This window comes from Diceros bicornis, chromosome 9, assembly GCF_020826845.1.
Source record: "Diceros bicornis minor isolate mBicDic1 chromosome 9, mDicBic1.mat.cur, whole genome shotgun sequence".
NCBI lineage: Eukaryota > Metazoa > Chordata > Mammalia > Perissodactyla > Rhinocerotidae > Diceros > Diceros bicornis.
The window spans coordinates 83,451,569-83,478,499 of NC_080748.1; the positions used below are offsets into that span (position 1 = coordinate 83,451,569).

Below are 26,931 nucleotides of genomic sequence, written 5' to 3' on the forward strand. Positions count from 1 at the left end.
TTTCTAAATTTAAATAAAATCTATATTTTTTAAAAACAAACTCTGAGATGCCTCTTAATAGATAAATAACATAACTTTTAAAACACTAATATGATGATAAGCATGTTAATCTATTTTGTAAGATTATTTTTAGTAGATTATCAGGTATAACCAGGTCTTTTTCAAGGGTCTTGTCCATTAGCAACAGAAAATCAGAAACTTAGTTTATAGTGCTCTAGGGGACCTGATGATGGAACTAGGGAGGACCATCTTTCTGCTGCACTGCAGGCAAGCTGTTAAAAACATCTTCTGGATTATGGTTTGTACCTACACTATTTGCACAGATCACCTATAAATACTTCACCTAACATCCTACGAAAGTTTTCAAATTCCATCCATAGGCTGTTTTTTTGCTTTCTGTGCATTTGTCATTACTTCTACAGCAAAGGTTACCCATCTTTACCGTGAAACCCTTGGTATGCTTACTAAATACAGTAACAATTGGAGGTGTATTAATATGCTTTAGACTTTAGGATACTATTTTTTTATCAAAGTGTAATCAATTTTTAGCAATGCATTGTGTGCCTAGAGGTTCAGGGGCCCATAGCACTGTTGTGGCCCTTTCAGGGGTTCACCATCTCCTCGTGTGTCACAGGATGCTTAAGCCTAAAATTCAAATCAGGTGTGTGTGTGTATGCATGGGTGTGTGTGATTATTTTGCTCTTAAATTATTGAACCATGGGGCTTCTTTTTTAAATGTCAGATGCATGCAACTTATGACTTTTTAAAAGGAAATGTAGCCATAAAAGTTGCAAATCATCCTTTAAAAAGTACAATTTGTCTTATCTTTTGCAAGGAAGTGAAATCAATTGGGCAGGTTAACTCTGTAAGTTAAAAGTTTGAAGATTGATCTCCTCCAAGGGTGGCAACCATTGGGAGCATCCCAGATGATGAGAATTGTCCATTGCTGGGACTTGAAAATCTGAAAAGGGCATAACAACTTAGTTACCCCCTGCTGTGCTGCCTTACAGACAGGTCACCTCCGCTTTGGAGGAGGGCTTGCCATCATCCTCTCCAACAGGAAGGGTTAAAGTAGGCAACGTTCCCCTCCTTCCTGAGTCAGATGGTTGGGAAAGATTTTATTGAAAGGAAGCAACATGATTTTTCAGAACGTATGCATTCATAATATATGCCCCCCACCCCCCAAATACAGAACGGAACTTTATAATTGTTACCTAACTCCAGATTTAAGTGTTGTATGGTCTTTGAGACTACCGGCATCATTCACGAGATGATCTGTGGTGATTCTCAACAGCGGGGGTAGGGCGGGGCTCAGTGACTGTTGCAAAGCAGAAGAATATTAAAATTCATGTAAATATCTTTGCCAGACCACACACATCTCACCCATAACACTCAAGGACTCACATTGAGAGAGAGTTTTCAATGCCCCTCAGATTTTCAAGACTGAAATAAGTTAGGAAATGATCTAACTGGTAAACTAGGTGATAGGAAAGCAAATTAAGAAGAAAACATCTAGAAATTAAATGTTTTTTCACTGCTATTTTGATAATAAAATTGGAAATTAATTTCCCCAAGAAAACATCTGACTATATGATGTATTTAACATCATTTGAGAATCCTAAGTAAAATCTCATTCCCTCTCTCTCTCATTTGGTATGTACTTTATAAATTGCTGTTCAAGTTGAAAAAAGGTAATAGAAATTATCTGTCTCTACTGACCAGACGCAAAACTGGGAACGAAGTGAAACTTGCTTCTCTAACATAAATTGAACACTTAAATGAGTCCAGTTAAAAACCAAATGTTTACTTATTCGTTTCGACTTTGTCCCTTCGGACTTTATTGAAATGATTATGAAGACTTAAGCTCTTTAATGGATATTACACATCAAAAACATATCCTCAAGAAAGATAATCTAAAACTCTAGATCACCAGTTTGTAAGTCATTAAGAGTTGTAAAAACGATATTTTGTACATTATCTTATTAATTATAGTGTAAAGTATTTAATTCTTAATAAATGAATTTATATTGTTAATTCCCAAATGCCTCATAGAAATACTAAAACACCTGCTGTGCATTTGTGGGAAAATGAAAATAGACTTATTATCCCGGGTTTTTTTTTGTTTCCCGCTTAATGTATGATGTCTTTCTTCATTAGCTGTCTTTCTTTTGGGGGAAAAGATTTCATAGTCAAGAAGAGTACAAAGAGTTATAGTCAAGTCACTCACTTTTCTACTATCTAGAATTAACATCATTAACATTTGTCACTTTTGCTTCAGATTTTTATTAACGTAAAAGAAATAGACAATTGCAGCCAAAAGCTAAAGCTGCTTTTGTTCATCAACATAGGTGGATTCCTCTCCTTCACTCCTGATAGCCAAAAATATCATTAATTCTGTATAAATGTTCTAAAATTGGTTTTTTATTTGTCTGTATAAAAGTTTTTCGTAACAAGTAGATAACGTTGTGAGTCATTAAGAATTAAAGAAATGCTATGATAAAACATCTTATCCTGCACTTCTCTTTTTACCTCCACATGGTTTTTGAGATTTAACTATATTGATACCTGAAGAGCAAATTCATTCTTTGTCACTGCAGCATTAATTCCCCTGGACGAAGAAACCACAATATCCTCATCTACTTCCCTTTTGATGGATAGTTAAGACTCTTTCCATTTTTTCTCAATTACAGAGTGTTGCATCCTTGTACGTGTCTCCTGAGATACATGTTTAGAATTTTCCCTGGGGTGTGTATTTAGTGGCAGAATTATAGGGAGAGTATTAATCTGCATTTCCCTGGTTACGAGTGAGGTTGAACGTGGCGAAACAGGTTCTGACCACCGTGGTGGTGATGTGCCTGTAGCTGGACAGTGAGATCTGTTCAGTTATACAGAGCACTCTGACTTCAGGGCCTCGTCACAGACATTGTTTTCCTCCTCCAAGGTCATCTTACACTTTTTCCTAAAACCCTTAGATTTTCAATACATTTGAATTTATTTTTGTTTATGTGAGGAATTGATATAATTTTATAGCTTTAGTCAAATATTCAATTATCCATACCCCATTTATTAGAAATGCTTTTTCACCCCCTCCTGATTTTTAATCTGTTTGACTAAAACTATATCCATAATATATTGTTTTAATAAGTTCTCATAATAAGTTCTTATTTTTCATATTTGTTTTGGTTGTCCCAGGGTCTTTATTTTTGCATATGAATTTTATTACCACTTTGACTAGTCCATAGAAAGAAATTCTTTGGGGATTTTTACTAGAAATACAGTTATAGATTAATATGGGGAAAAATGGCCCTTTTAGGCTATTAATTCTTCCAAAAATATGATCTATATTTCTATTTATTCAAGTATTTTTTTTAATTCCTTAAATAATGTTTGTATTTTTTATCAATTTCTTTGCACATTTTTATTTGACTTTTTTCTATGTTCTTTGTACTTTTTGTTGCTATGATGAGTGATATTTTTCTATTACATTTTAATTTGTTTATTGGGACACTCCGTGTTGAGTTTCATATGTTGATCTTATATCTAAAATCCCTGCTGACTTTTCTTATTAGTTCTAATAATTTTCCTGTGGAATATCTTACTATTTTGTAATGTAAATAATCATAATTGTCTTTTTTCTCTTCCTTGTCTCTTATGTCTCTTATTTCTTCTTCTTATTTTATTGCATTGGCTAGCACTGCCAGTACAATGGTAATAGTGAGTATTCTTGTCTTGTTTCCAAATTCATGTAATACCTCTAAATATTTGCATTAAGTGGTCTGCTTACTTCGAGTTCCAGTGCACAATCTTTACTGAGTATTTTCAACCATGGATGGATGCTAAGTTTTATCTGTTTTTCCTTTACCTTAATAAGTAAGGATTATTGTAGCAATTCTCTCCTTTTCTTTACTCATGTGGTAAATTGTATTGATGTACATTTTTTAATGTTGAATAATTTTTCATTTATAGTGCAAAAACTCTATTTGGTCATGTACTAGATTCAATTTTCTAGTCTTTATAAAGGATGTTTGCATTTATTTTCATTAGTGAGATGAGATTTTATTTCTTTTCTTCTTATATAATCCTTTGCTGTCAAGTTTATGTTAAGAGTAAATTGGGTTGCTTTCTTTGTTTTTCTTCTCTCTAAAATTGCTTATGCTAAATGAAAATGATAGGTGCCTTGAATGTCTGGTGAAATGCCTAAAATCTTTGGGGGAGATAGAGGGAGGGTTGACTTTTGAATATTAATTATTTTAAAGTTTATAGGTCTAATCAGATTATTTTGTTTCTTTTTTTAGTCATTTATATTTTCTAGAAAATTGTCCACTTGAAGATTTTAACTGTATTCACCAACTAAATCACAGCTTTGTTTTATAATCCTTTGATCTCTCTTGTAGCTGTAGTTTGACAACTTTACATTCCTGGTATTCTTTCTTTAGGCTTTTGACGCAGTGTCATTAATAAGTCTTCCTTGAAACTTGCCTATAAGAATTATTTTCAAAGATCAATTTTTTTGTTTTGTTGTCATTTCTCACATTTATGTTATTTGTTGTACTAATTTCTACAGTTTTATTATATCCCTATTTTGACTTTCTTTGATTTTTTTTCTTTTGTCTTTTATTCTGACTTTCTGAGTAGAATGTTTGTTTCATATTTTCCAGTGATTTTGCTGACCCTAAGTCTATAAAGTGTCTCCTAAGTACTTCTTAGAGCATTCTAAACGTTATATGTGTAGCTCTTCCTTTGTTGTTTAGTTCTAAATATTTTGTCTTTATGTTGTGTCAGAGATAAAATAACAAGCAGTTTGTCAGAAAAATAAATTTGACACACCATGTATTTCCCTGCTTCATCTAAACTGGGGAGTTTTTTCCCATTAAATAATGAGATTTCTTTGATTCTTATGAATATAGTATGAGTGACTTCTATTTCTGCATAGACATTTAAATCATGGTGCTTATTGCCATGACAACCAAAACTACACAATTTAGTAAAATATCTGAGACAAAACCTGCTTTCTAAATAATTCTCCTTCTGCTCCATTTCCTTAACAAAACATCCATATGTATAATAATTTCCTAAAGAGCTAAGAACCTTTTCTCTGTAATTGTACATTTGTTTTTCATTATTTTGTGAGATCTATTTTCTTCAAATAGAAGGATCCAGAGGAATAAAAAATATTAGAGTTTTACCAAAACATCGTGTATATTATAATACTGAAAAATAATTTTAAATTACTACACAATAAATACAAAATAATGGTTAAAATTTACTACCTCTTATTATAAAAATTACCATATATTATGCACACAATAATGGTTAAATTTAAATATTAATCATGATAATGTGAGAAATTGTTTCAAGAATAGTGCAGCTTATTGAACCAATAAAGAACTATTTCCAGTAAAGAACTTTTCCAGTAAGTATATGTTTTTAGGAGATGGAAGAAAAAAGAGATTTGTCAGATCTATGAGAATATAATGTTTTTAGTATCAAACAGTAGTTGTTTTTCCTTTTTGATAATGACTATTATGCGATTTGCAAATATTATTTGAGAGCCAAATAGATTCAATAAAATGTGTAAGAAATTCAGTGATTTATAAGGCTAATAAAAACCTTCTAGCGTTCTGCTTCTCCAGCTCTGTCTTGACCCCAGAGTACAGAAGCTGAAGCTTGTGTATTTTACACAAAGGTTAAAATTCTTTGCCCTGCTGGCCATGCCCACTGTCTTGTTTCATTTCTAACTGGGGAAATGTATTTGGCCTCTTTTCAACCCGCTGATAACCTGTCCTGCTCAATAGAGTTAACCAAATCTGTATTTATTATGCTCCTCTGTGCCTGTCATTGGAGCACAGTGGCAGTTCTGCCAGAATAAATAATGCTGCAGTGCCGTTCAGAAATGAGAGCAGAATGTCCCCTTCTGGCTCCTGGTGACCCTGCTCCTCCCTGAAGAAAACACCAGGAGGGAAATGTCAGAACCTTAATTTGAATATTGTTTGCCTTTTTCGCATATAATTTTCTAATAGAGGTGGATGTGCTTTTCAACTAAAGGACGTTTTTAGTTTTTCTCAGCTCCATGCTTTTAACTTTTCTCGCTTCACATACTGTCTTATTAAAAATGCATCTTCCAAGCCTGGCTTCTGTATGTGTGCAGATGTGATACGTGGTGAGGGTGCAGTTATTGTGGTTATCATTTATTAGATGTTACCTATAAATGACAGAGGCTTTGAGCCAGGGGTTGTTTCAGTTAATATTGCAGTTAATACCAAGAGGTAGGTATTATTTTCTCCCTTTTTCAGATAAAGAAACTGGAGTTCAGAGCAAGTGGCCCAAGTCACAGAGCCAGGAAGTGATAGATTGGAGTATGAACTCCACTATGTCAGACTTAAAACCTGAGTTTTTCCAAAAATGCCTCCCACATTGAAACTGTCAGAAGAGTGATTTTAAAAAGCATAGTTTTAAAGCTAAATTGAAAAAATTAACTGTTTAAAATATATGTGATTTCTTGATTTCAATCTATGGATATGTCCCTGAGGGCAAGACTGTTCTCTGTTCTTTGTATCTGGGTCTCTAGCACCCAGCACAGTGCTTTGCAAAACTAGGTGCTCAGTATATATTCATTGAAAAGGTGAATGAACCAGTAAGTGAATTATTTAAAAGCCACTCTCAAGAGGAGAGGTGTTAGTAGCTTACAAAAATGGTCCCAATCGTTTATTCTTCTCTGAATCCATGCCCAACACACTACAGCTTTGACACTTCTCTTATCAAGAGATTAAGAGGTCTGTTTCCCCTCCCTTTGAATTTGAGCTGCCCTTGTGACTTGCTCTAGCCAAGAAAATACAGCAAAAATGATGAGGTGCCAATGCCAAGGCCTGGCATGAATCTCCTGTCTCAGATCCCTCTCATGGCCACGTGCATAAGCCCAGGCTCACCTGTGGAAGATGAGGGACACTCTGTTAGCTTGCCAATGGCCAGCCAACCCCACGGCATTTGGGTGACGTCATCCTAGACCTGCCAACCCCCAGCCAAGCAAACCAAGCCAACAAAAGGACTCATGGACCATAATAAGTACTTATTGTTTTTAGTCACTGAATTTTGGGGTGGTTGGTTACCCAGCAACATCCACTTGCTACAAGTCGTTATCCAAGTAATGTGATTTCCATTGCTGCTGTTTTGAGCCACAAATCCTGAATATGTCCATTTGAAGGTGATTGTTACAAAAATGGCTCTCCATTTCACAGGTGACTTGAGAGATTCTGAGATGATCGCCCCTTCCCATGTCTTCAAACTCTCTGCTCCATCATCTTCTGGGTAGTAAATACTTAAACCTTTGGGTAATAAAGATTTATGTTTTTCAAAACTTCCTATTAAATTGCAAAGATATCCAGAAGTACTCTTTACAATCCTAAATAGTCAGAACCTCATAAAAAGGGGAGTTTGGGTTCGAAGACAGTTACTATGAAGAGAGAAAAGGAACTCTATTAAGAAAAGTGTGATAATTTTGCAATATATACAAGTATCAAATCCTCGTGTTGTACACCTTAAACATACACAATGTTGTATGTCAATTATATCTCAATAAATCTGGAAAAAGAGAGAAGCATGATAAGTGAACGACGGACCAGCACTTTTTCCTGTAGTCTATAGCTAGTGGGTTATGTATTTCATATTTTGTGTGTGTGTGTGTATGTGTATGTTCAAGTACATGGTAGTTAATTTATGCATATTGTAATTTTGTCTTTTAGCTAGGTTTTAATTTTTTAAAAGGGTAATAGGAAGCAGGAGATCTGGAGTCCTATTCTAAGCCTGACACTTATCCTTAACGAAATCTTTAGTAAGACATTTGTGTCCTGTGAATTTTAATTCTCTCAATCTCTAAAACTGTGGTAATCTCATTTCATTTTTCCTACAGATGGAGGCCTGGCTTACGTATCTCTCTGGCTTAGTTTTGGCTTCAAGAACTAGGAGTCTGTGATTCCTAGTCAGGGTACATTGGAAAACCTCAATCACACCCAGATATCTGGTGCTCTTGAAATATATTTTGTTGGGTAAATTGGACCGATTGGTAGTTTACCCCAGAACACAGTTTTCTGATTGGGGTAGCTGAAGTCAAAATGATTTAATGTCATATGTTCTTTGATTTTTGTTTTGACAATTTTAAAAAAAACCCTTTTTCGTTGATATTCTCCTCCAGACTGCCAGTAATATTTGGACTTTTATTGAAAATTGTGTGTATCTCAAGTCCAAAGACTAAATCAGAACAATAAAGGTAAATTGTAATTTTCTAAATTGGTTTCAAGTATGGAATAAAGATGCCATGCAGAGAAATATCAATATCATTTTTCTAGAAACAAATGCCAAATATACTATTGATTTTCTCTCCATTCTCTCCCTCTCTCTCCCCTCTCTTTCTCCTTTTCTCCACTACATTTCTCCGTCTGAATCTTGCATCAGAACCACGGAAGGAATAAGGTGTTTTACACTAGGACATTGTTTTCCAGAGTATGTTCTGTGGAATATTAGTCCAAGAAGTTCATAAAACAAATAAAAACTTTCAAGAAAGGGCTTCCTATGGTCAAGAAAGAGCTGTACATTGCCTTGGAGAGGCACAAAGCACACTGTTCTGAGAAGCTTTGAACCAAAGATAAGAGCATCCAGGTCTAGTTGACCATAGACCTGAGGATGCCCTTGAGAAACTCTTCCACAGCCAATGTAAAAAGCTGAAGGAGCACAGGATCCAAAGCTGCCTGCCTTGATGGCCTAGTGATCTTCTGCAAGGATTGGTTTGCAAGTAATTCACTGTTGCGAAAACTGAGGATGACCCCTCCCTGCTCGGTGCTTCCCAAATAGACTGAAAGCTGCTTGGGACAGGCACCATGTCTTATACTCCTAACTGTTGACAGGCTGAAGGGTGTGGTGAAGCTTCACTGTACTTTTCAATTGACAGATTGAAATAGTGAGAAACTATCCATAGACTTCTTCAATTTGCAAAGCAATTGTTTTGAGTCTTTCATCACTTCTTATTGCCAGCAGTTGACACAACTGCCCATAACATTCTTTTTTTTTTTTCCTTGTAATTTTTTTTATTGTGGTAACAATGGTTTATAATATTATATAAATTTCAGGTGTACATCATTATACTTCTATTTCTGCGTAGACTACATCATGTTCACCACACAAAGACTAATTACAGTCCATCACCACCCACACGTGCCTAATCATCCCTTTCATCCTCCTCCCTCCTCCCTTCCCCTCCTGTAACCACCAATCCGATCTCTGTCACTATGTGTTTGTTTGTTGTTGTTTTTATCTCCCACTTATGAGTGAGATCTATGGTATTTGACCTTCTCCCTCTGACTTATTTCACTTAACATAGTACCTTCAAGGTCCATCCATGTTGTCACAAATGGCTGGATTTCATCATTTCTTATGGCTGAGTAGTATTCCATTGTGTGTATATACCACATCTTCTTTATCCATTCGTCCCTTGATGGACACTTAGGTTGCTTCCAAGTCTTGGCTATTGTGAATAATCTTGCAGTGAACACAGGGGTGCATGTATCTTTATGCATACATGTTTTCATGTTCTTTGGGTATACACCCAGCAGTGGAATAGCTGGATCATATGGTAGTTCTATTCTTGATTTTTTGAGGAATCTCCATACTGTTTTCCATAGTGGCTGCACCAGTTTGCACTCCCACCATCAGTGTATAAGAGTTCCTTTCTCTCCACATCCTCTCCAACAATTGTTGTTTCTTGTCTTGTTAATTATAGCCATTCTGACAGGCGTGAGGAGATATCTTATTGTAGTTTTGATTTGCATTTCCCTGATAGTTAATGATGTTGAACATCTTTTCATGTGCCTGTTGGCCATCTGTACGTCTCCTTTGGAGAAATGTCTGTTCAGGTCTTTTGACCACTTTTTAACTGGATTTTTTTTTGTCATTGAGATGTATGAGTTCTTTATATATTTTGGAGATTAACCCCTTATCAGATGTATGGTTTGCAAATATCTTCTCCCAATTGTTAGGTTGCCTTTTTGTTTTGTTGATGATTTCCTTTGCCATGCAGAAGCTTTTTAGTTTGATGTAGTCCCATTTGTTTATTTTTTCTGTTGTTTCTCTTGCCCAGTCAGACATGGTACTTGAAAATACATTGCTAAGACTGATGTCAAAGAGCTTACTGCCTATGTTTTCTTCTAGAATTTTCATGGTTTCAGGTCATAGCATTCTTACTGCACTGGTCTAACATCAAGAAAAGACAAAAGAGGATTAATCAGCCCATGCACGTTTTCACCACCAGGAGTTAGTTGTTCTAGGAATTCTCTTAAATACCTACTAAGTTGAATGACCTGTTCTTAAGGCTCAGCTGGCAGCTCCACGTGTCTTCACCATGCTTTATCATGGAAACTCTCTCTCTGCAAATGCAGCCTCACTGCTTTATGGCATAATGGGTGAGCTCTAAATCGGTCCTTCCCAGCCCAAATTATTCTAAAATGTGTCAAATTCAATGGATCCTTGAGTCTTAGTAGAACTGGTAGTACCATTATTAACAGGTGAATTTTAAAGGCTGCAGATCAGATAATACCTGTAAATCCTCATAACCTTGACCTAGGTTAGCTCACCTCTTCCGTTGGCTCTACACTGACAAGTCCAAGCTCCGGATAAGGTCTAGAACTCCACGAAGAGTCTTGATTTCTGCCTTGTCGCCGTCGCCATCGCCATCCACAAGCGTTTGCCATGCCTGGCTTTCTGTGCAGAGTAGCATGTGCCTGCTGGCACTCGTCCACCCATTCACATAGGGCATTCGCACGTAGGGGAAACTGCCTTCCTCATAATTAGTATCATAACAAAAATCTCTTCTCTGAATATCACAGAAAATTGCAGATGAAGTGCTTTGATGGCGTCCTGAAAACTATGCCCATCCAACCCACCTGGATTACCCACCCGTGTTGGGATCTTGCCTTTACTCTGCCTTCCAGACCAGATCCACCTAATAGGGTTTCAGATGTTTTGAGTTTCCCCCCATTTTGTCCTGAGCATTCCCTGACTGTCCTTGGCCGTACACCCCGACTCACCATTTTCTCTTTGAACCTCGGGCTTGTTGAACCTCGGGCTTGTTGAAAGCCAAATATGAACTGGAAATGCACCTTCAGAGTTCACTCTGCTTTCAAGCCTGTCTTCTGTTTGATGTGCATGGATCTTTCATGGCATGGATCTCCCAAACACACTGGATCAGCCTGACCCAAGTCCTGAATCCTGCTGCTGCACTTTGTCTCACAGTCATCTACCAGCTGACACAGACCAAAAGGAAAGGAGGGGTATCTTCTTGATATAAGACTGAAATAAACATTTTCTTGAAAAGACAAATAAGCTACAGAATTCCTGCATATTCATATAGGTTTTTATTTTGACAGTTGCTGATTTATAAAAGATAGTCCAAATGCAATGATACAGGATCCTAGTCTAGAGGCATATAGATATGACACTACTTGTTACTGTATGGCATATAGAATAATATAGTTGGTCGCTGACTTTCGACAGCAAGATAAACCACAAGTAACCTACAGCTGAGTTGATTTCATTTTGTTGTGGTTGTTTTGTTTTGCTTTTTCAGAAAGCTTTCAGACATGGTGTGCTTCTGTAGTTGCTGTGTGCTCTGAAGGAAATCCATCAGCCCTCTTTATACTGACACATGTCAGCAAGGAGGAGCCTCCCCCTAGCTTCTCTCGGACTCAGTTATCCAGATAACTGGTTGAACACAAGAACTTACTTCTCTTTATTTTTGTTGGAGAGACTAAAGTCACTGGTCTGAAGGCGTTCCCAAGAAAGGCAGCTCTGCTTTCAAAGAGCAGTAGGTGGTTGCCAAGAGTCAGCAAATGTGGGAGGAGGATAGATGTAAATCTCAAATATAGATGAAAACAATAATGGCATAAATACTGCTGTAATTATGTTCGACTGTTTGAGGACTGCATTTCCATCTCTTCCTTAACCTCTGGATCACTCAAATATCTTGTTTATAATTGTCTTTCCTAGTGATGTCTTTATATTAATAACGGGCTTGAGCCTCTTGCAATAGCCAAGGTCAACCGTAAGAAGGGTCACTATTCTAGCATCATGTTAGACTCAGCGGTACCAAAGTAAACAATGCATTTGAGTGCTTCTCATGTAACAAATATTCAACTAATAATCTCTCTGTCCCTATGCATAGTTGTGATCCCAGTGAGCATATATTTTTTTTACTGTTTTATTGAGGTATAACATAGCTGACATGCACGTATTTTGTACACAGTTCAATGGATTTTACATACGCAACATGACTACATAACTTCCACATGGACTGAGATGTAGAATCTATCCAGGACTCTGGAAGGCGACCTTCCCGCACTGCACCGTTTATATGCCTGGCTTCTTTTCCTCAATGCTTTGTATGTGAGATGTATCTAGAATGTTGAGTGCAGCAGTAATTCGTTCTTATTCTATTCCTGAGTGATACTCCTTTGTAAAAACATGTATGGGCATACCACTAGTTAGTTAGTTATGTGACTATCGATGGGCACTGGGTTGTCTCCAGTCTTTGATTTTATAAATAAAGCAGCCGTGAATATCCCGTGCGTGTCTTTTAGTGGACCCACGCCCTCACTCCCCTGGGTGCATGGAATGTACTAGGAGTGGAATTTCTGGGTCATTCAGCAGGCGGGTGTTTAGCTTTAAGAGATGAAGCCAAACCATGTTCCAAATTTCGAATTTACGGTGCCGGCAGCAGCGTAAGAGGGTTCCAGTTGCTCCACCTCCAGTGCGTGCAGTTTGGTATCTGCCTCTTTTCATTGCGATAGCTATTTATCCATATTTCCATCTGTTCTTCAGAACGATCACTTTTAATAACCGCAAAATACTTGGTGGAGCAGTGATGTCACTAAATAGTCTGCTATTGTTCTGAAATGAGGGCTGTTTTAAGCTAGGAATGTAAGAGTTCATATAAACTAAATATTATTTATGGTTTTAAAAAAATAAATTCTGTGGTAGGTTGATTCTTGTTTCTAAGATGCTTTTGGTAACAAAACATACATATACATCACTGTTATAAATGCGGCTCGTGATGACTAAGGACATGTGTTTATTAAAAGTACCGAGTATTAATGCTTTTCAGCTGTGGGTTTTAGCCTTCACTGATAAGAAGGGTTTAAGGGATCTTGTATTATTTATACTCCTACGACTCCTAGGGAGAGTTCCCTTCCTGGTTCCTCTGTAGTTCAGAATTGGCCTTGTTTACAGGACCAGTAATTGGAAGCAGCTTTTTGCAGGACTTCACAGGGCCCGCGGACACAGGGCTGGTGTCAGACAGCCTGGGTTCAGTCCCGGATCCATCTCATGCCGCTATGTGCCCTCGGAAACGTGAAACCTCACTATCCTCTGTCTCAGTATTCTCCTCCGTACAATGGAGGTGGTTATTGTTCTTATCTCGTAGGGTAGTTAAGGCTAAATGTGGTGAGGCATTTTAAATGCTTCTAACAGTGCTTGGTACACGGTGCTCAATAAAATGTTAGCTGTTGTTTTCACCCTCATCCCAGGATTTTCTTGTATATCCAGGTTAATTAACTGCAATTTTCATCTCAAGGGGTTCTCCAGTTTTTCACTTCCTAACTTATATTTCCAGTGGGGAAGAAGTGCAACAAAGGATTGCATTTAGGAACGAAGTCAATATGCATGATATCATGAGGATGGAAGGAGGCAGCGGCTGCTTCGGTAACCATCACCCTCTCCCTTCACTCAGCTTCTAGCTCACTTTGTCAGCAACTGCAAACTCTGTCCCTAATTTCTCACCTGTTGTCAGAAAGCAATAACCCTCAGGTACAGTCTTTGGTCAAAGAATGAAAGGAAGGAACTCCCAGAAGTACGCAATCCTGAGTCACACCTCTCCATCCCAAGTTCCTCTCACAGACCAGAGAAAACCCTGTGAGATTCAGATATGGGATGGGCAGAGTGAGCCTCCATAGGAGTGCACCTTGCCAATCAAAAACAAAACTTATTTTAACTAAATTCTACAGTGTATTGGTAGAAGTGTTGGTGAATGACATAGCATAGCCCAGCAACTCCAGGGACTTTTCACTGCTAGCCTCTGTGTAAGTCCACCTGATCCCCGGGGCAGTGTGTCTGGACAGCCAGATTGCTCAAGTCTGGAATGCTTTCATATTTTGTTCTTACCCTGTCTGGGTTCTTACCAGTCAATAATCCACTGAAGAGGCTGATTCAACTCTGGCTCAATCTAAGGGTCTTGTGCCAAGCAGGATTCAGCTATTTCCTAAACTAAGTAAATGCTCTCTAATTAACTTCCATGCTTCAGGACGACTGAGGACAGAACCTGACTTCTACATACCACTGGACCTCTCTGCCCAAATAAATTTAGTTCATCCATGTTCTAGGTTAGACCTTCTCTTTAACATGGACGTTTCCCCTATCCATACCTACACACATGGAAGACAAAATCAGAACCAGACAGATGCCTTGGCATTGAATATTCTGTCTAATGTAAAAGGTGTTGTATTTTACTAATAAAATAATGCAAGTTAGACAGTTTTGTTAACTATCAGGGAAGCCCACAGAAGAATTCTAAGGCAGAATTTGAAGTAAAACAGACCATCTCATTAATATGTTAATTTTGCCTATAGGATTGAATCGTGGTTGATCAGATGACCTCTGATCCTCCTTGCTAGAAATTGGATGTTGAGTTAAATGCCTGTGTAATGTCAGTCAAGATATCGATAAGAGAAATGACAGTGATGCTGACTGCTATATGATGTGGGCATTTTGCTGGCTGCAAGTTCTTGTAACCCTCCTGCCAAGGTTGCTATTGCAATAATAGACGCATATTTCATTCCATCATAAATGAAGAAAGAGATTTTTGAAAAAATGAACACATTATGTTTGTCATTAGTTGCAAAAGTAATCCTTAAAATGCATTAAACCTGAATTTAATTTGTTTCCTGACAATAGTTTTTCCTTCCTTCCCATTCTTTTTTTTTTGTGTGTGTGTGAGGAGGATCAGCCCTGAGCTAACATCTGCCAATCCTCCTCTTTTTGCTGAGGAAGACTGGCCCTGGGCCAACATCCGTGCCCATCTTCCTGCAGTTTATGTGGGACGCCGCCACAGCATGGCCTGGCAAGCGGTGCGTTGGTGCGCGCCCGGGATCCGAACCCGGGCCGCCAGCAGCGGAGTGCACGCACTTAACCGCTGTGCCACGGGGCCGGCCCCTCTTTGTTTTTTTTTTTTTAATAGCATTTTTATTTTGTAACCAGATATAGTTTGGAAACCAGTATCTATAAAATGTGAAAAAAAATCATTTAAAAGGAGTGCTCTTTCAAGCAAATTTATGCTACTCTAAATTACTAATTAATAATTTACTTTCCCCAATCTGAACCAGAATCTTTTTAACATATTGTGCTAACCCACAAATGCCTGGGTAGCCTCAGCATCCTTCCTCAGCTCGTCAACACAAAGTCGCCATCCTTATGAGAAGGGGAAGGACGTATGCGGTGACATCGTGTCACCGATAGCTCTTGCCCTTTTTCCTGACTTCTACCAACATTATGTGCTGTGATTATAGGGGCGCTGCCGCCAAGGCCAGCTGAGGTTCAGGCAGGGAGTCGGAGAGGGGAGGCTGAGAGGGAGATCCTGAGATGAGTTGGCGGGAAGCTTGCATACTTGGGACCAGCACGTGGCCGTCAGGAAGCAGCTCTGCTCTTTCTCTCCTGACTCTCGAGGTCTCTGCTGCACCTCCCGTCCCTGGAAAACCAGACACTTTCTCCGCCCTCTCTGCTGGGCTCCACTCTCCTCTCTGCACTGAAGTTTATCTTGTCCTCTCCTCCACCAACTCAGAGAAAACATGTACTTAATCATGTATCTCTTAAAGAGAGGTTAATGATAAAGAGTATTATAATACCCAGTATAGAACATTTTTAAAAAATTAAGAAATCACCTCTCGGTCTACCCTTCAGGACACCTACTGTTAACATACGGTGTACTTTTTCTGTGTCATGGATTCATTTTTTAACATGGTTAAAATTATGCTATAAGTTACCATAAGTATATGAAAGGTATAAATTTTGTTTCCAGCCTTAGTTTTTCACTTGTTGTTATTCAAGGACATTCCCCATGCTTTCATAGTGTCTTTATAAACATCAATTGAATATTTACTGCTCATAAAAATAATAGTGTTTCACTATAGAAACCTTAGAAAATGCAGAACAATAAAAAGAAGTAAACAAAACTCTCTCTATTTCCTCTTCTCAGGCTGACTGTGCTTCTTTGTAGGTCTTCTGGATATATTGTTGGGGTTATTCTTTATACAGACCTTATGTATTGGGCAGTTTCACTAAATTAATCCACCATAGGATGCATGCTATTTAATTGTGTCTTTAGTGTGGAACATTTGTAATTTTTGCTGTTGTTACTGTAATTAAGATAGCAATGATCATCCTTGTTCATAACTCTTTAATGACATTTCTGGTAATCGTCTTAGTATATATTCCTATATATGGAAGTATTGGTTCAAGTGATATGAACATTTCAAAGCTTTATGTCACATAACCAAATTGTTTTTTAAGAAAGCTCTACCAATTTAAACTTCCAACAAAAGTGTATGGAAATATCTTTTTCGCCCTAATTTTTAAAATTTTTATTTCGCTTGCAATTTTAATGAGATTGACATTTTCTTAATTAATTTTTTTATTTTTTGTGATACTGGCTCTGAGCTAACATCCATTGCCAATCTTCCTCTTTTTGCTGAGGAAGATTAGCTCTGAGCTAACATTGTGCCCATCTTCCTCTATTTTGTGTGTGGAACGCCGCCACAGCACGGCTTGATGAGCGATGTGTAGGTCTGTGCCAGGGATCCAAACCTGCCAACCCTGGGCCACTGAAGTGGAGCATGAGAACTTAACCACTATGCCACTGGGCTGGCCCCGAGATTGACATTTTTAATATGCCTATTAGCCATTTATATTTCTGCTAATAGCCATCCTCTTGATTTCTATAGCAAGTTTAAACAACTATTTTTTCAAGAAGGCAAGTTCCAGTGATTGAATATGTATACCAGCTGAGTCTGTGTATGTATAATAATGTGTATACAAGTGTCAACACTGTATACTATACCAGCTATTATCCTAGAACTTCATTTACATCACCTCTAATTGTAACAACCATCTAGGTGGACAAATATTACTCATCTTACTTTTATAGATGTTGAGACTGCAGCTCAGAAAATCTCTAAGTAACTTGCCCAAAGTTATCCAACTGAGAATTATTTGAACCAGGATTCCTACCCAAGACTGAACAACTCCAAAACCTGGCAAGCTTTGTCACTAAAGCTCCTACAAGAGAAACGATGCGGCTCATTCCATGGGAAACACACACCCCCCTCTCAAAACAAAGCAGCAAATCATCCTAAACCTCAGCACCATTGTTACCACAGAGTGAACATCATTCCCAACATTTCTGTGCCCATTATAAAGACAGCAGGCTGGAAGGATGCACAGATGAATGGAAGATGATGTATAACTGGACGTACAGGTTTTTCAACAATAGGCTGAAAAAAATCTCTAAAAATGAATGTGGCAGCGGCTGGCCCAGTGGCGCAAGTGGTTAAGTGCATGCGCTCCGCTTCAGTGGCCCGGGGTTTGCAAGTTCAGATCCCGGGCGCACACCGACGCACCACTTGTCAAGCCATGCTGTGGCAGCATCCCATATAAAGTAGAGGAAGATGGGCATGGATGTTAGCTCAGGGCCAATCTTCCTCAGCAAAAAAACAAAAAACAAAAGGAGGATTGGCAACGAATTTTAGCTCAGGGCTGATCTTCCTCACAAAACAAAAAAAGAAAAGAAAAAAGAAATGAATGTGGAAATGCAGTTTAAAATAATACCTCTAACAGAATTTAATTTTATTTGTACTATTTATTCTTCAAAAGAATTTTGTATTTGGGTAATCATACTTTTAAAATTTTTTAAAATTTTTTCCTAGAACTGAAAACAGAAAAAATGGTCACATTTGTTTTCTTGTACATTTTTATTGTTTCTTGTCCTAACATTCAACTTTCTAATCCACATAGAGTTCATTTGGGCACACAGGGTGAGATATAGAGCTAACTTTATTTTTTCTTTTAAAACACTGACTCAATTACCTGGAGATATCCATTGGCTGATTCTGCCTTTCCCTCCCTGCTGTATATTCTTTGCCGTGTGACGTTTACATTAAAGGCTCTTAAAATACTCTTCCTCCTACTTATGAAGCTCATATTTGTAGCATCTACAGCTAAGAATCTTAGAGATAGCATATCATAGAATCGTTACTCTTACCTTTAAAAAAAAAGGTCATTTAAATGACATATTAAAGACCCTAAAGTATTATGATTATGTACCAATTGTGAAAACAAAATACAGGTACAAAAAGGGAGTTGGTTGCCAATATGGTTCTGCACTTTGCACAAATTGAGTAGAGAAGAAACAAGAACAACAAAACGTCTTCATCAACAGGAACAGTGGCTTTGAAACCCTAAGCACCATAATGACAATGAAACATCACAGTCACACCCACTGGCAGAAAATGAGGACGGTAGTTGTCTTGCTGATGATGTAGATGCGCAATGTGGAAGGGGTGGGATGTGCGCCCTCCTGGCGACCAGCATTCCGGAATCATCTGGGGCTTTCTTTACAGGGGCACGCTCTTGCACATTCCTTCTGCTGCCCCCACATCCCCACAGAACCCAGGTTGTCAGGGCTGCTGTCACAGACCAGGCTTTCTTCCTCCTTTCCTCACTCACTATGAGGGTTCTGACATCTGTAATCTGACCATCCAAGACTGTGGCAGATTCCAAGAGTGATAGTTTAGCTTGAAAAAAGAAGTATGTACTTAGATTGATGTCTCCAATTTCACACGCAAGCTTCACGGTCTTCATTCTTCTTTATTTATAAGAATTCCTTTAGGAAGATTACAATGTAGTTTTTGAAGCAGCTCAATTTGATCTATCAAAGAACATGCACATGGTTTAGTTGTGATTTACTTGTATTGTACTTATGTGTGATGAAGGAATTGCTTGACTTACTGCTTGTGTAGCTCAATTATCTAGTGAGAACCACTAACTGGTCAGTGCAGATTCCTTCAGAGAAAGCAAGTGTAGTTGAAGGAGACAGACACAAGGACTGTTTTGGAGAGGCGTATCTTAAATCACCCATGTATTGTTCCATTTTAAACTTATAAATCAATGTGTTTTTGTTAATGTATCTGTGTTTGAATCAAAGCATTAAAAGGACACTTTTCTCCTTATTTTCAGAGTTTTTCATCAGACTCTAAGATAATTATTTCCATGTTTTTACTTCAGATGGGCAGTGACATGCTAAGTGGCTGGATTTCTCTGACCTGAAGTAGCAATGGGCAGGGGGTCATGTAAGAACTTCAAGTATGTCTGTTCACTGTTTTATTGTTCCATTTCAGCACACAGACATGGGATATTGGAATATTGGACATCTTTGGTTTTGAAGAATTTCAAAAGAATGAATTTGAACAAGTAAGTGGGTTTCTTTTGAAATTTTGTAAATTTTGATGGATTTTATTCAACTAGTAAGTTAGATCTTTTTGATTCAATAGAGATTATTTGCATAATTACTTACAAACACAGAATTAAAATAAGTACTTTGCCATTCTGTTTTAAAATTAATGTACCTAGTTTGTGGACATATTCATTTTTATGTGGTCTTGTAAACAACTGGCATAATCATTTTTTTTAAACAGAGGCATTTGTTTTAAAAGACAATGTTAGATGAAGACGTGAATCGTGCTTGTGGAAATATTATTTCAACTGGGTCAGACAGACGGAGAGCATCTGTATTTGAAATCAGGGCAAAAGTCTTCAGAATCCTTGGCCCAAAACCAGAATGGAAATTCTCTCTTATGCTAAATGCTGTTATTTGTAGATTCATCTTGATATGACATTCATACCTGTGACCATGGGAAATTCATGACTTATAGATCATTGATAGATTGAAGAGGCATTGATTATTTTTAATCCATTTACAATTTAAGGCACTTTGAGAAGTATTAAATTCTTTAGGTATCTTAATAGTACTATATGAATAGTTTAATCAAGTTAAATACATCTAAAAAGTATGTGTTAAAGAAGAGAGTAGAAACAGAACTTGCCTTAGCAAGCAGAGAACGAAAAATAAACCTGTAAAAAGGTACAGATGGAAAGACAGAAAATCTAATTGCACTTTATTACATGAAGAATTACAACTACGCAGTGTTCAGGGAGAACTTTTAATAATTACATAACTTGCTTAGCTCTATTTTAATGCAGATAACGTGGTGGTTAATGACACCAGGTAAGGCGTCATTGTAGATTGAGGCCTTGAGAATGTCATAAATAGAATGAACTTGAAACCCAGTTCTGTGACTTTTACTAGCAGAGCTGTCTGGGCCGAGATGAAGACTCTGTAATGAGATTTGGTTTCCTTGTCTGTAAAATCGGGTTAACAATAGATTTAAAGTGTTGTGAGATTGAACAAGATTACTACTATAGAGGTTCTTGTGTCAATTTCTAGCTCACTGTACACGTTTAAGAAATGGCAGATAGCTGCTGTTACTGTTGTAAATTGGAACACTTGAAAACCTTGTAAAATTCAGCCTTATTTTTTTCTAAAAATGTGGTACAGCCCTGTGAGTAGATGCTAAATCATGCTGACTCACCTAATCCAGAGTGAATTATCATGAATCATATTCTTTACAAAACTTTACCAAAAGTCTAGTATGAAATAAAACCAAGGAGACCCTAGATTTCTCCTCCTTTTATACTTTTGTATCCATGGATTAATGGAAAAAGGAGGACTTCGTGGTTTTATTTATTTATTATAAGAAAAATAGTGATGGACATAAGGAAGAGATCAGTTAAAAGAGTGACCAGTGGGATGTACAACAACACGCACAGGTCTGCCAGCGGCATCTTGTGATGTATTTCTCAGCGCGAGTGTTTGAATGTTGTCTGGCCGCGGTATTGATTCCTTACATTTTTGCCTGAGAAAACATGTGTGCTTTCGTGTCTGTAATGAGGCTGACTGGTTTCTCCCTCTCCTGGTGAGTGACGGGCAGCAAACACAGGTGGAATGGTGTCTTGTGGAGCCCTCTACTAGGGCCAGCCTCCCAACCCTCTGCTCCCCCGGGGCACAGTTATCTATCATGTCTGTGCTGACAGCTGACATCTGTGAAACATTCATGTTATTTTCTTATTCGAACTTACTTATTTTACTACAATTACGTATATCCCTTATTATTCTTTCTTTCTGCTAAATATTTTAATTATATATTTTAGAATATATTCACAGCCTGAGATTTTTATATAACAAAGAATGACATTTCTTCAAATCTGAAGAATGAGTCTCTAGAAAATACCAAAACTCATTTTAGATATTTGTGGGTAAAATCTCAAATCAATTCTTAGACTTAAATTATGAAAAAAGTATATATTTTTAAAGATATACCTTTTTCTTAGTAGGTTTGCTTGGCTATTGTGCACATAGAAACTAGAAGTTATTTTAAAGAATAAAATTATTTTCTTTGTGATTAATCTAAATCTTATTTTACAGTGGATTTAGCAAATTCCTTAATTTGAGTGTGAACTTTTTAAAGGCCTTTGGTTTGAATGATATATATTCTAGATTCTTGAGTTGCTAACAGAATGTGAACTTCCTCATTTTTTATTGTTGCAAATTTTCAACAAAATGTGTAACAAATCAATATTGTGTTCAAAGTCAAACCCCAAAGAATATTAGTGACTTTATAAGTATTTATTTTATTCTGTTTTGAGTTCATTGACCCATCTATTAGCTGTTTGCTAGAATGTCAACTCCTGCAGGGTTGAAATTGTCTAGTACAGCATTGTGTGTATAACAAAAGCTTAACACGTGTTTTCAATTGAAATTTAAAGAATAAACTCTTAAGAAAAACACTTCATAGTGGGTTTCCTAGTGCTTCTCCTTAGTTGGGAATAAATGTATGTGTTTCTTGACAATTGTCCGTCCATAAGAAGCTTGACAGATGTTGAGAATAGGGACAATTTGAGAAGATACTAAGAAGCACTTCAAAACATCAGCATCTCCAACCTCAAAATCCTCAAGTAACTCTAAGATTAGATGGGTGCTTGTGATATTTTAAATAAGAGTTTGTTTCAGCTAATAGGAAATGCTAATCCTGTTTTCTCTGACTTTTAATGAATCATTTATATTCAGGACTATTTCATATATTATAATAAAGACCATTTATAGAGTAAAAAATATTTACTCTAAACAGTAGTAATTTGATGCTTCAATGGAAAAGGCATACTAAATAATGTGAGTCCCAAAGTACAATTTGGGAGGCTGTGAGTTTACCACTCTGATTAATGAATTAATTATATTATTACCAACTCACTCTCTGCAATGTAATACCTAAATTCATAAACTCTCATTTCCTTCATTATGTAAAGTTTATCTCTCCAGCACTGTAAAGATATCTCCTAACGCGTTGAAAGGAAAGGAAGCCTCTCCAGTCTACACTCCAGCATTAAACAGTCCGTGAGTTCCAAGTATATAAGGCTCGCTAAGTAGGAAGATAACAGCCAAGACAAAGGTCCCCCTTATACAGTGCAATGCCAGTGGTGTTAGAAAAGAGAAAGCAATTCAAGGCATAAAAATTGGAAAGGAGAGGTAAAAATATTTCTACTTCCAGAGATGATTTCATATTTAGAAAATTCAAAAGAATGAATGAAAATATTACTATGAACAATGAGATAACTTGAAAAAGGAGCAAGTTGTAAAATCAGCCTGTAAAACCAATGACTTTTCTATAATTTAAAAATAGCTTTTCAGAAAATGTACTGGAAAAGAAGACAACATTTACATTGTCAAAACTAAACAACTTGTGAGGAATACTGCAAAGTGCTCCTGAAAGTCACAGAATTACACTTAAACAAATGGGAAGACATTCTGCATTCCTAGACAGAAAGGCTTGATATTAAATAGGTGCCGATCCTCTCTAGTTAATTTATGAATATAATTTGATATCGTATCACTACAAATAAATGAAGAATGAATGATGAAATTAGAACAAATCAATTTTATGGCTTCTAATAGCTAATGAATCTAGGCAACAAGTATCAATGACTGCTAACATTATGAAAAGAGAGACAACGTACACAAGATGCATATCAAGTGTTCTTGCCAAGAAAGAAAGAAGGGAAAAGAGAGGGACAGAGGGAGGGAGGAAAGAAGGGAAGAGAGAAAACCTGAATATAATGAAATTTCTTGAGCTAATTACAGGAACTGAGGACAGAGGAACATGATAAAATAAACCATGAGGCTGTACTCTGCAAAATCCAGAATGTGGGAAACTGGACAAAGGACCTGATTTCTTTAACATATAAAATACAATGGTAAAAATGTAAAAGGAGATTAAAAGAGATCTAAGAGATACGTAAATCAGTTAAATATAGGGCATGTAGATCCTAATTTGTTAAACTAAGTATAAAAAAAATTATGAGTTAATTAGGATAATGTGAAATCTGAATATTTGCTGAAATTAAAAAATTATTGTTGACAGAAATTATACATGATAAAGGTATTGTGGGTGTATTTTCTAAGTCCTTACATCTTAGAGAATTATACTAAGATATTTGCCAATGAAATGACAGAATGTCTGAGAATTGCTTCAAATGAGTCTAGCTTTGAGGGTAAGAGGGAAATGGATAAAGCAGAATTGGCCATGAGTTAGTAATTGTTGATAATTGTTGAAGTTGGTTGATGGCAGGTGGGGTCTCATTACATTATTCTCTTCACTGTTGAATATGTTTAAAATTTTATATAATATACTATTTTAAATGAATATGAAAATTGAGGTTATGTAAATATTATATTAATAAATATAAGCATATTTCCTCTCCCAACATGTTATTGCAAAGCTCTGCATGCTACAGATCTCTACCAAAGGCACAAAGAACAAAATAGTGGAAACTAGTGATTTAATGTCCAATAATCTTCCCAAATTCCCCACTAGACACATAACATGCAGCTATGTGTAATGAAATCCTTGAAGCTATGGAGTCTAGTAAAATTATATATCAACAATCTGCTATAAGAATATAGGGAATTTGGAGGGAGAACACATTTGTTCAAAGTCAAAGCTTCTGTTGTGGAAGACAAAATTGTGATGTATGACCTAGCTTCAAGCTAGGCTCCATCTAAGCTGATTTCAGAAGAATTGTCAAGAAAATGTTTCTCTGCTTACAAACTCTTTTCTAAAAAGTGAGATTTACTAGAAAGTTCAGATGAACAACAGCTCAGTCAGGCTGGGCTAAGTGTTCAAAGAATTTGGGAAAAGCCAGACACCTTGACTTCTAAAGTGTTATGAAATGGGATTATAAAATGGCAACCTCAACTTCAAAAAATACCATAAAATCCTTAGTTGTGAAATCACCAGCCTAGGTATGATACAAAGATAAATCAAATAATCTATTAGCAACCATTAATTTAATTCATACCATGTACTCTTCACATGGATTATCCCATTTTACAGATGGGAAAACTGAGAGTGCTCCAGTCTGCTTGGTAAGAGAGTATATTAGCAGTGCCTAGAAGATCTATTTTTCTGGCTCGTTTGCGTCAGGGTAAACTGTGGTTCATCCATTCAACAAATGTTTTTGTATGTGTACCAAGTTCCAGACCCTGTACTAGGCACTAAGAAATACCCAGACATTATGGTGTGATAGGTAGGGTGCAGAAGTAGGAAGGACCAGTTCTAATTGGATATCCTGTGAGAAGGATTGGGAAAGACTTAATGAGGAAAAGGTTGCTCTTTTTGCCCTAAGTATAAAAGGACTGACATCATTTTAATCATAGTGTATGTTCTAATAGCTATTACGTATCAAAATTGATCTATTTACTGCTCACTGAATTGATCTAGGAATATAATAAAATATTTCTTTGCTATTTTAAGTTGTTTCACATTTAAATTCCAAAATCATACATACATTAAATATCTAACCCTATCTTAAAATATTTTCTGCTCTATGATATTGAATTCTCTGAAATCATTTCAGGAACTCATCAAGCTATTGATAGCACAGTTTAAGAAAAATTTGAATGTGGAAAGTTATTTTCATTACATAGCAGAACCCTAGTATAGTGCTACTCATGTTTCTAAAGAAAAACAAACAGAGCAAGTAAATAATGAGATGCCATTTTAATGTACTTCTTACAATAATATTGGATTCTATGTTTTAAAATAGTATGCTTCGAGATCTTCTTCAGGTAACAAGTTTTGAAAACTTTAGGAAATAAAAAAATGAGACAGAGGAAAGCAATTTTGAGCATGTAAACTGTACATTGCATGACATTTTTTCTCAAAACCTTATAAGTTAATCACTATTTTAGAGCTAAAGAAATTCACAGAGGAGAACACAACACCTGAATCTGGTCCCAGAGCCAATGATCTGTGCTATTTCCAGTACCAAGCATTCTTTGAAAGCTAGACTTTAATTTTTATTAGTATACATTTTATAAATTTAAACTACTGTCCATTCAGGAGTATGTTTGCTTATATTTCTTGTAGGACAAACGTTATTTATTCTATTAAATATAGAAACAATAAAATTTTTAATGACTTTCATGTGCCATTAATTATCTTTTCCGTAGCAGAGCATTTCACCAAATCGGCTTAAGTATGAATAAATAAGTTAGAGAATGCAGGTTTATCTTGTTCGTTGTAGAGTACCAAGGTGATTGAAAGGAAATGTTACAGAAGTAATAAGAAGAATTAATGGATTTGAAAATATACTTCAGGTCACTTTAGAAAAGAGTGAATTGAATTAATGGCGACTAACCAGGAAAAAGCTCAAATTTGCAAGAGTGGCTGTCCAGATATAAAGTCCCAAATGTGCTAACTAGGAATATGGTTTTATTTAGTTTTCTATTAATAATCAGTAATGGCTACAATTTCTTGAGCCCGACTAGGAGTGAGATGATTTCCCTATATGATCTCTAACTCCTGCAGCACCTCTCTCAGAAAGTGAAGGGATATCCCAGAAACCTTTGTGTGGCCAAGTGGAAATTTGGATGCATACCCTCGGGCACCTGAGCCCAGCACTCTCCGTACTGTGCTGTTTCTGTCTCCTGCTGACCATGGCCCTCCAGGGTCAGTGGTTTATTCAGTACCTCCAGATTTCATGTTTAATCCTGGATAAAGACAACTATTTAAAAAAGAATAATTATTTCAATAGAAATTTTATATTAATCATTGTTTTTAGGCTTCCATTAATAAATAATATGAAAAAAAGGAAGCATATTGATTAAGCTGGGGTTTGTTGCTGAAAAAACAAACTCATTTTTCCTTAAAAAGTGATGAACAATATGGTATAGTGCCCAAAGTTTAAAGTTAGAGTATTTTGACCAGAAGTTATGTTTCCAACTCCTGGGCATGGCTTCTGTATTAACCTAAGGATATATTTTATGTACAAGATGTCATCCAAAATATTTTTAAAATTTTTTTCTTTTCATTTGTATTTTCCAATCCTGATGTTAGCATATTATTATGTAGAATAGAGCAATAAATTTAGCCAATAGGTTTATTGTTGGCTGATCCCTTCGGTCAATCCCTCAAATCCCAAAGTAGTGATTATGTATGTTAAAGGAGATTATAGACATGAATTAAACCCATTAAAATATTGGATTTACTTTATGAATCTATGTGCTCTGAGTAACAGAATCACTAAAAGAAAGGTTGTCTAGAGAGAAAGTGTTTATCTGTACAAAAACGATGTCTTTATGCCTGTGAAGTTACTACCATCTATATTTGCTTAAAACCTATTACTTAGAGTTTGCTTTTAAAATCCCAAAGGGAAACCAGAGGAGGAAAGTATGTT

General features: G+C 36.5%; 1 protein-coding gene across 1 annotated transcript in view; it reads left to right on the plus strand.

Annotated features, from left to right (window-relative positions):
* MYO16 (myosin XVI) overlaps positions 1-26,931 on the plus strand; it is a 463,175-nt gene that overhangs the window by 246,166 nt on the left and 190,078 nt on the right. The window contains exon 21 of the mRNA XM_058548472.1: positions 19,482-19,554. Within this exon, the coding sequence (XP_058404455.1) occupies positions 19,482-19,554 (73 nt within the window). The remainder of the gene's footprint in view (positions 1-19,481; positions 19,555-26,931) is intronic.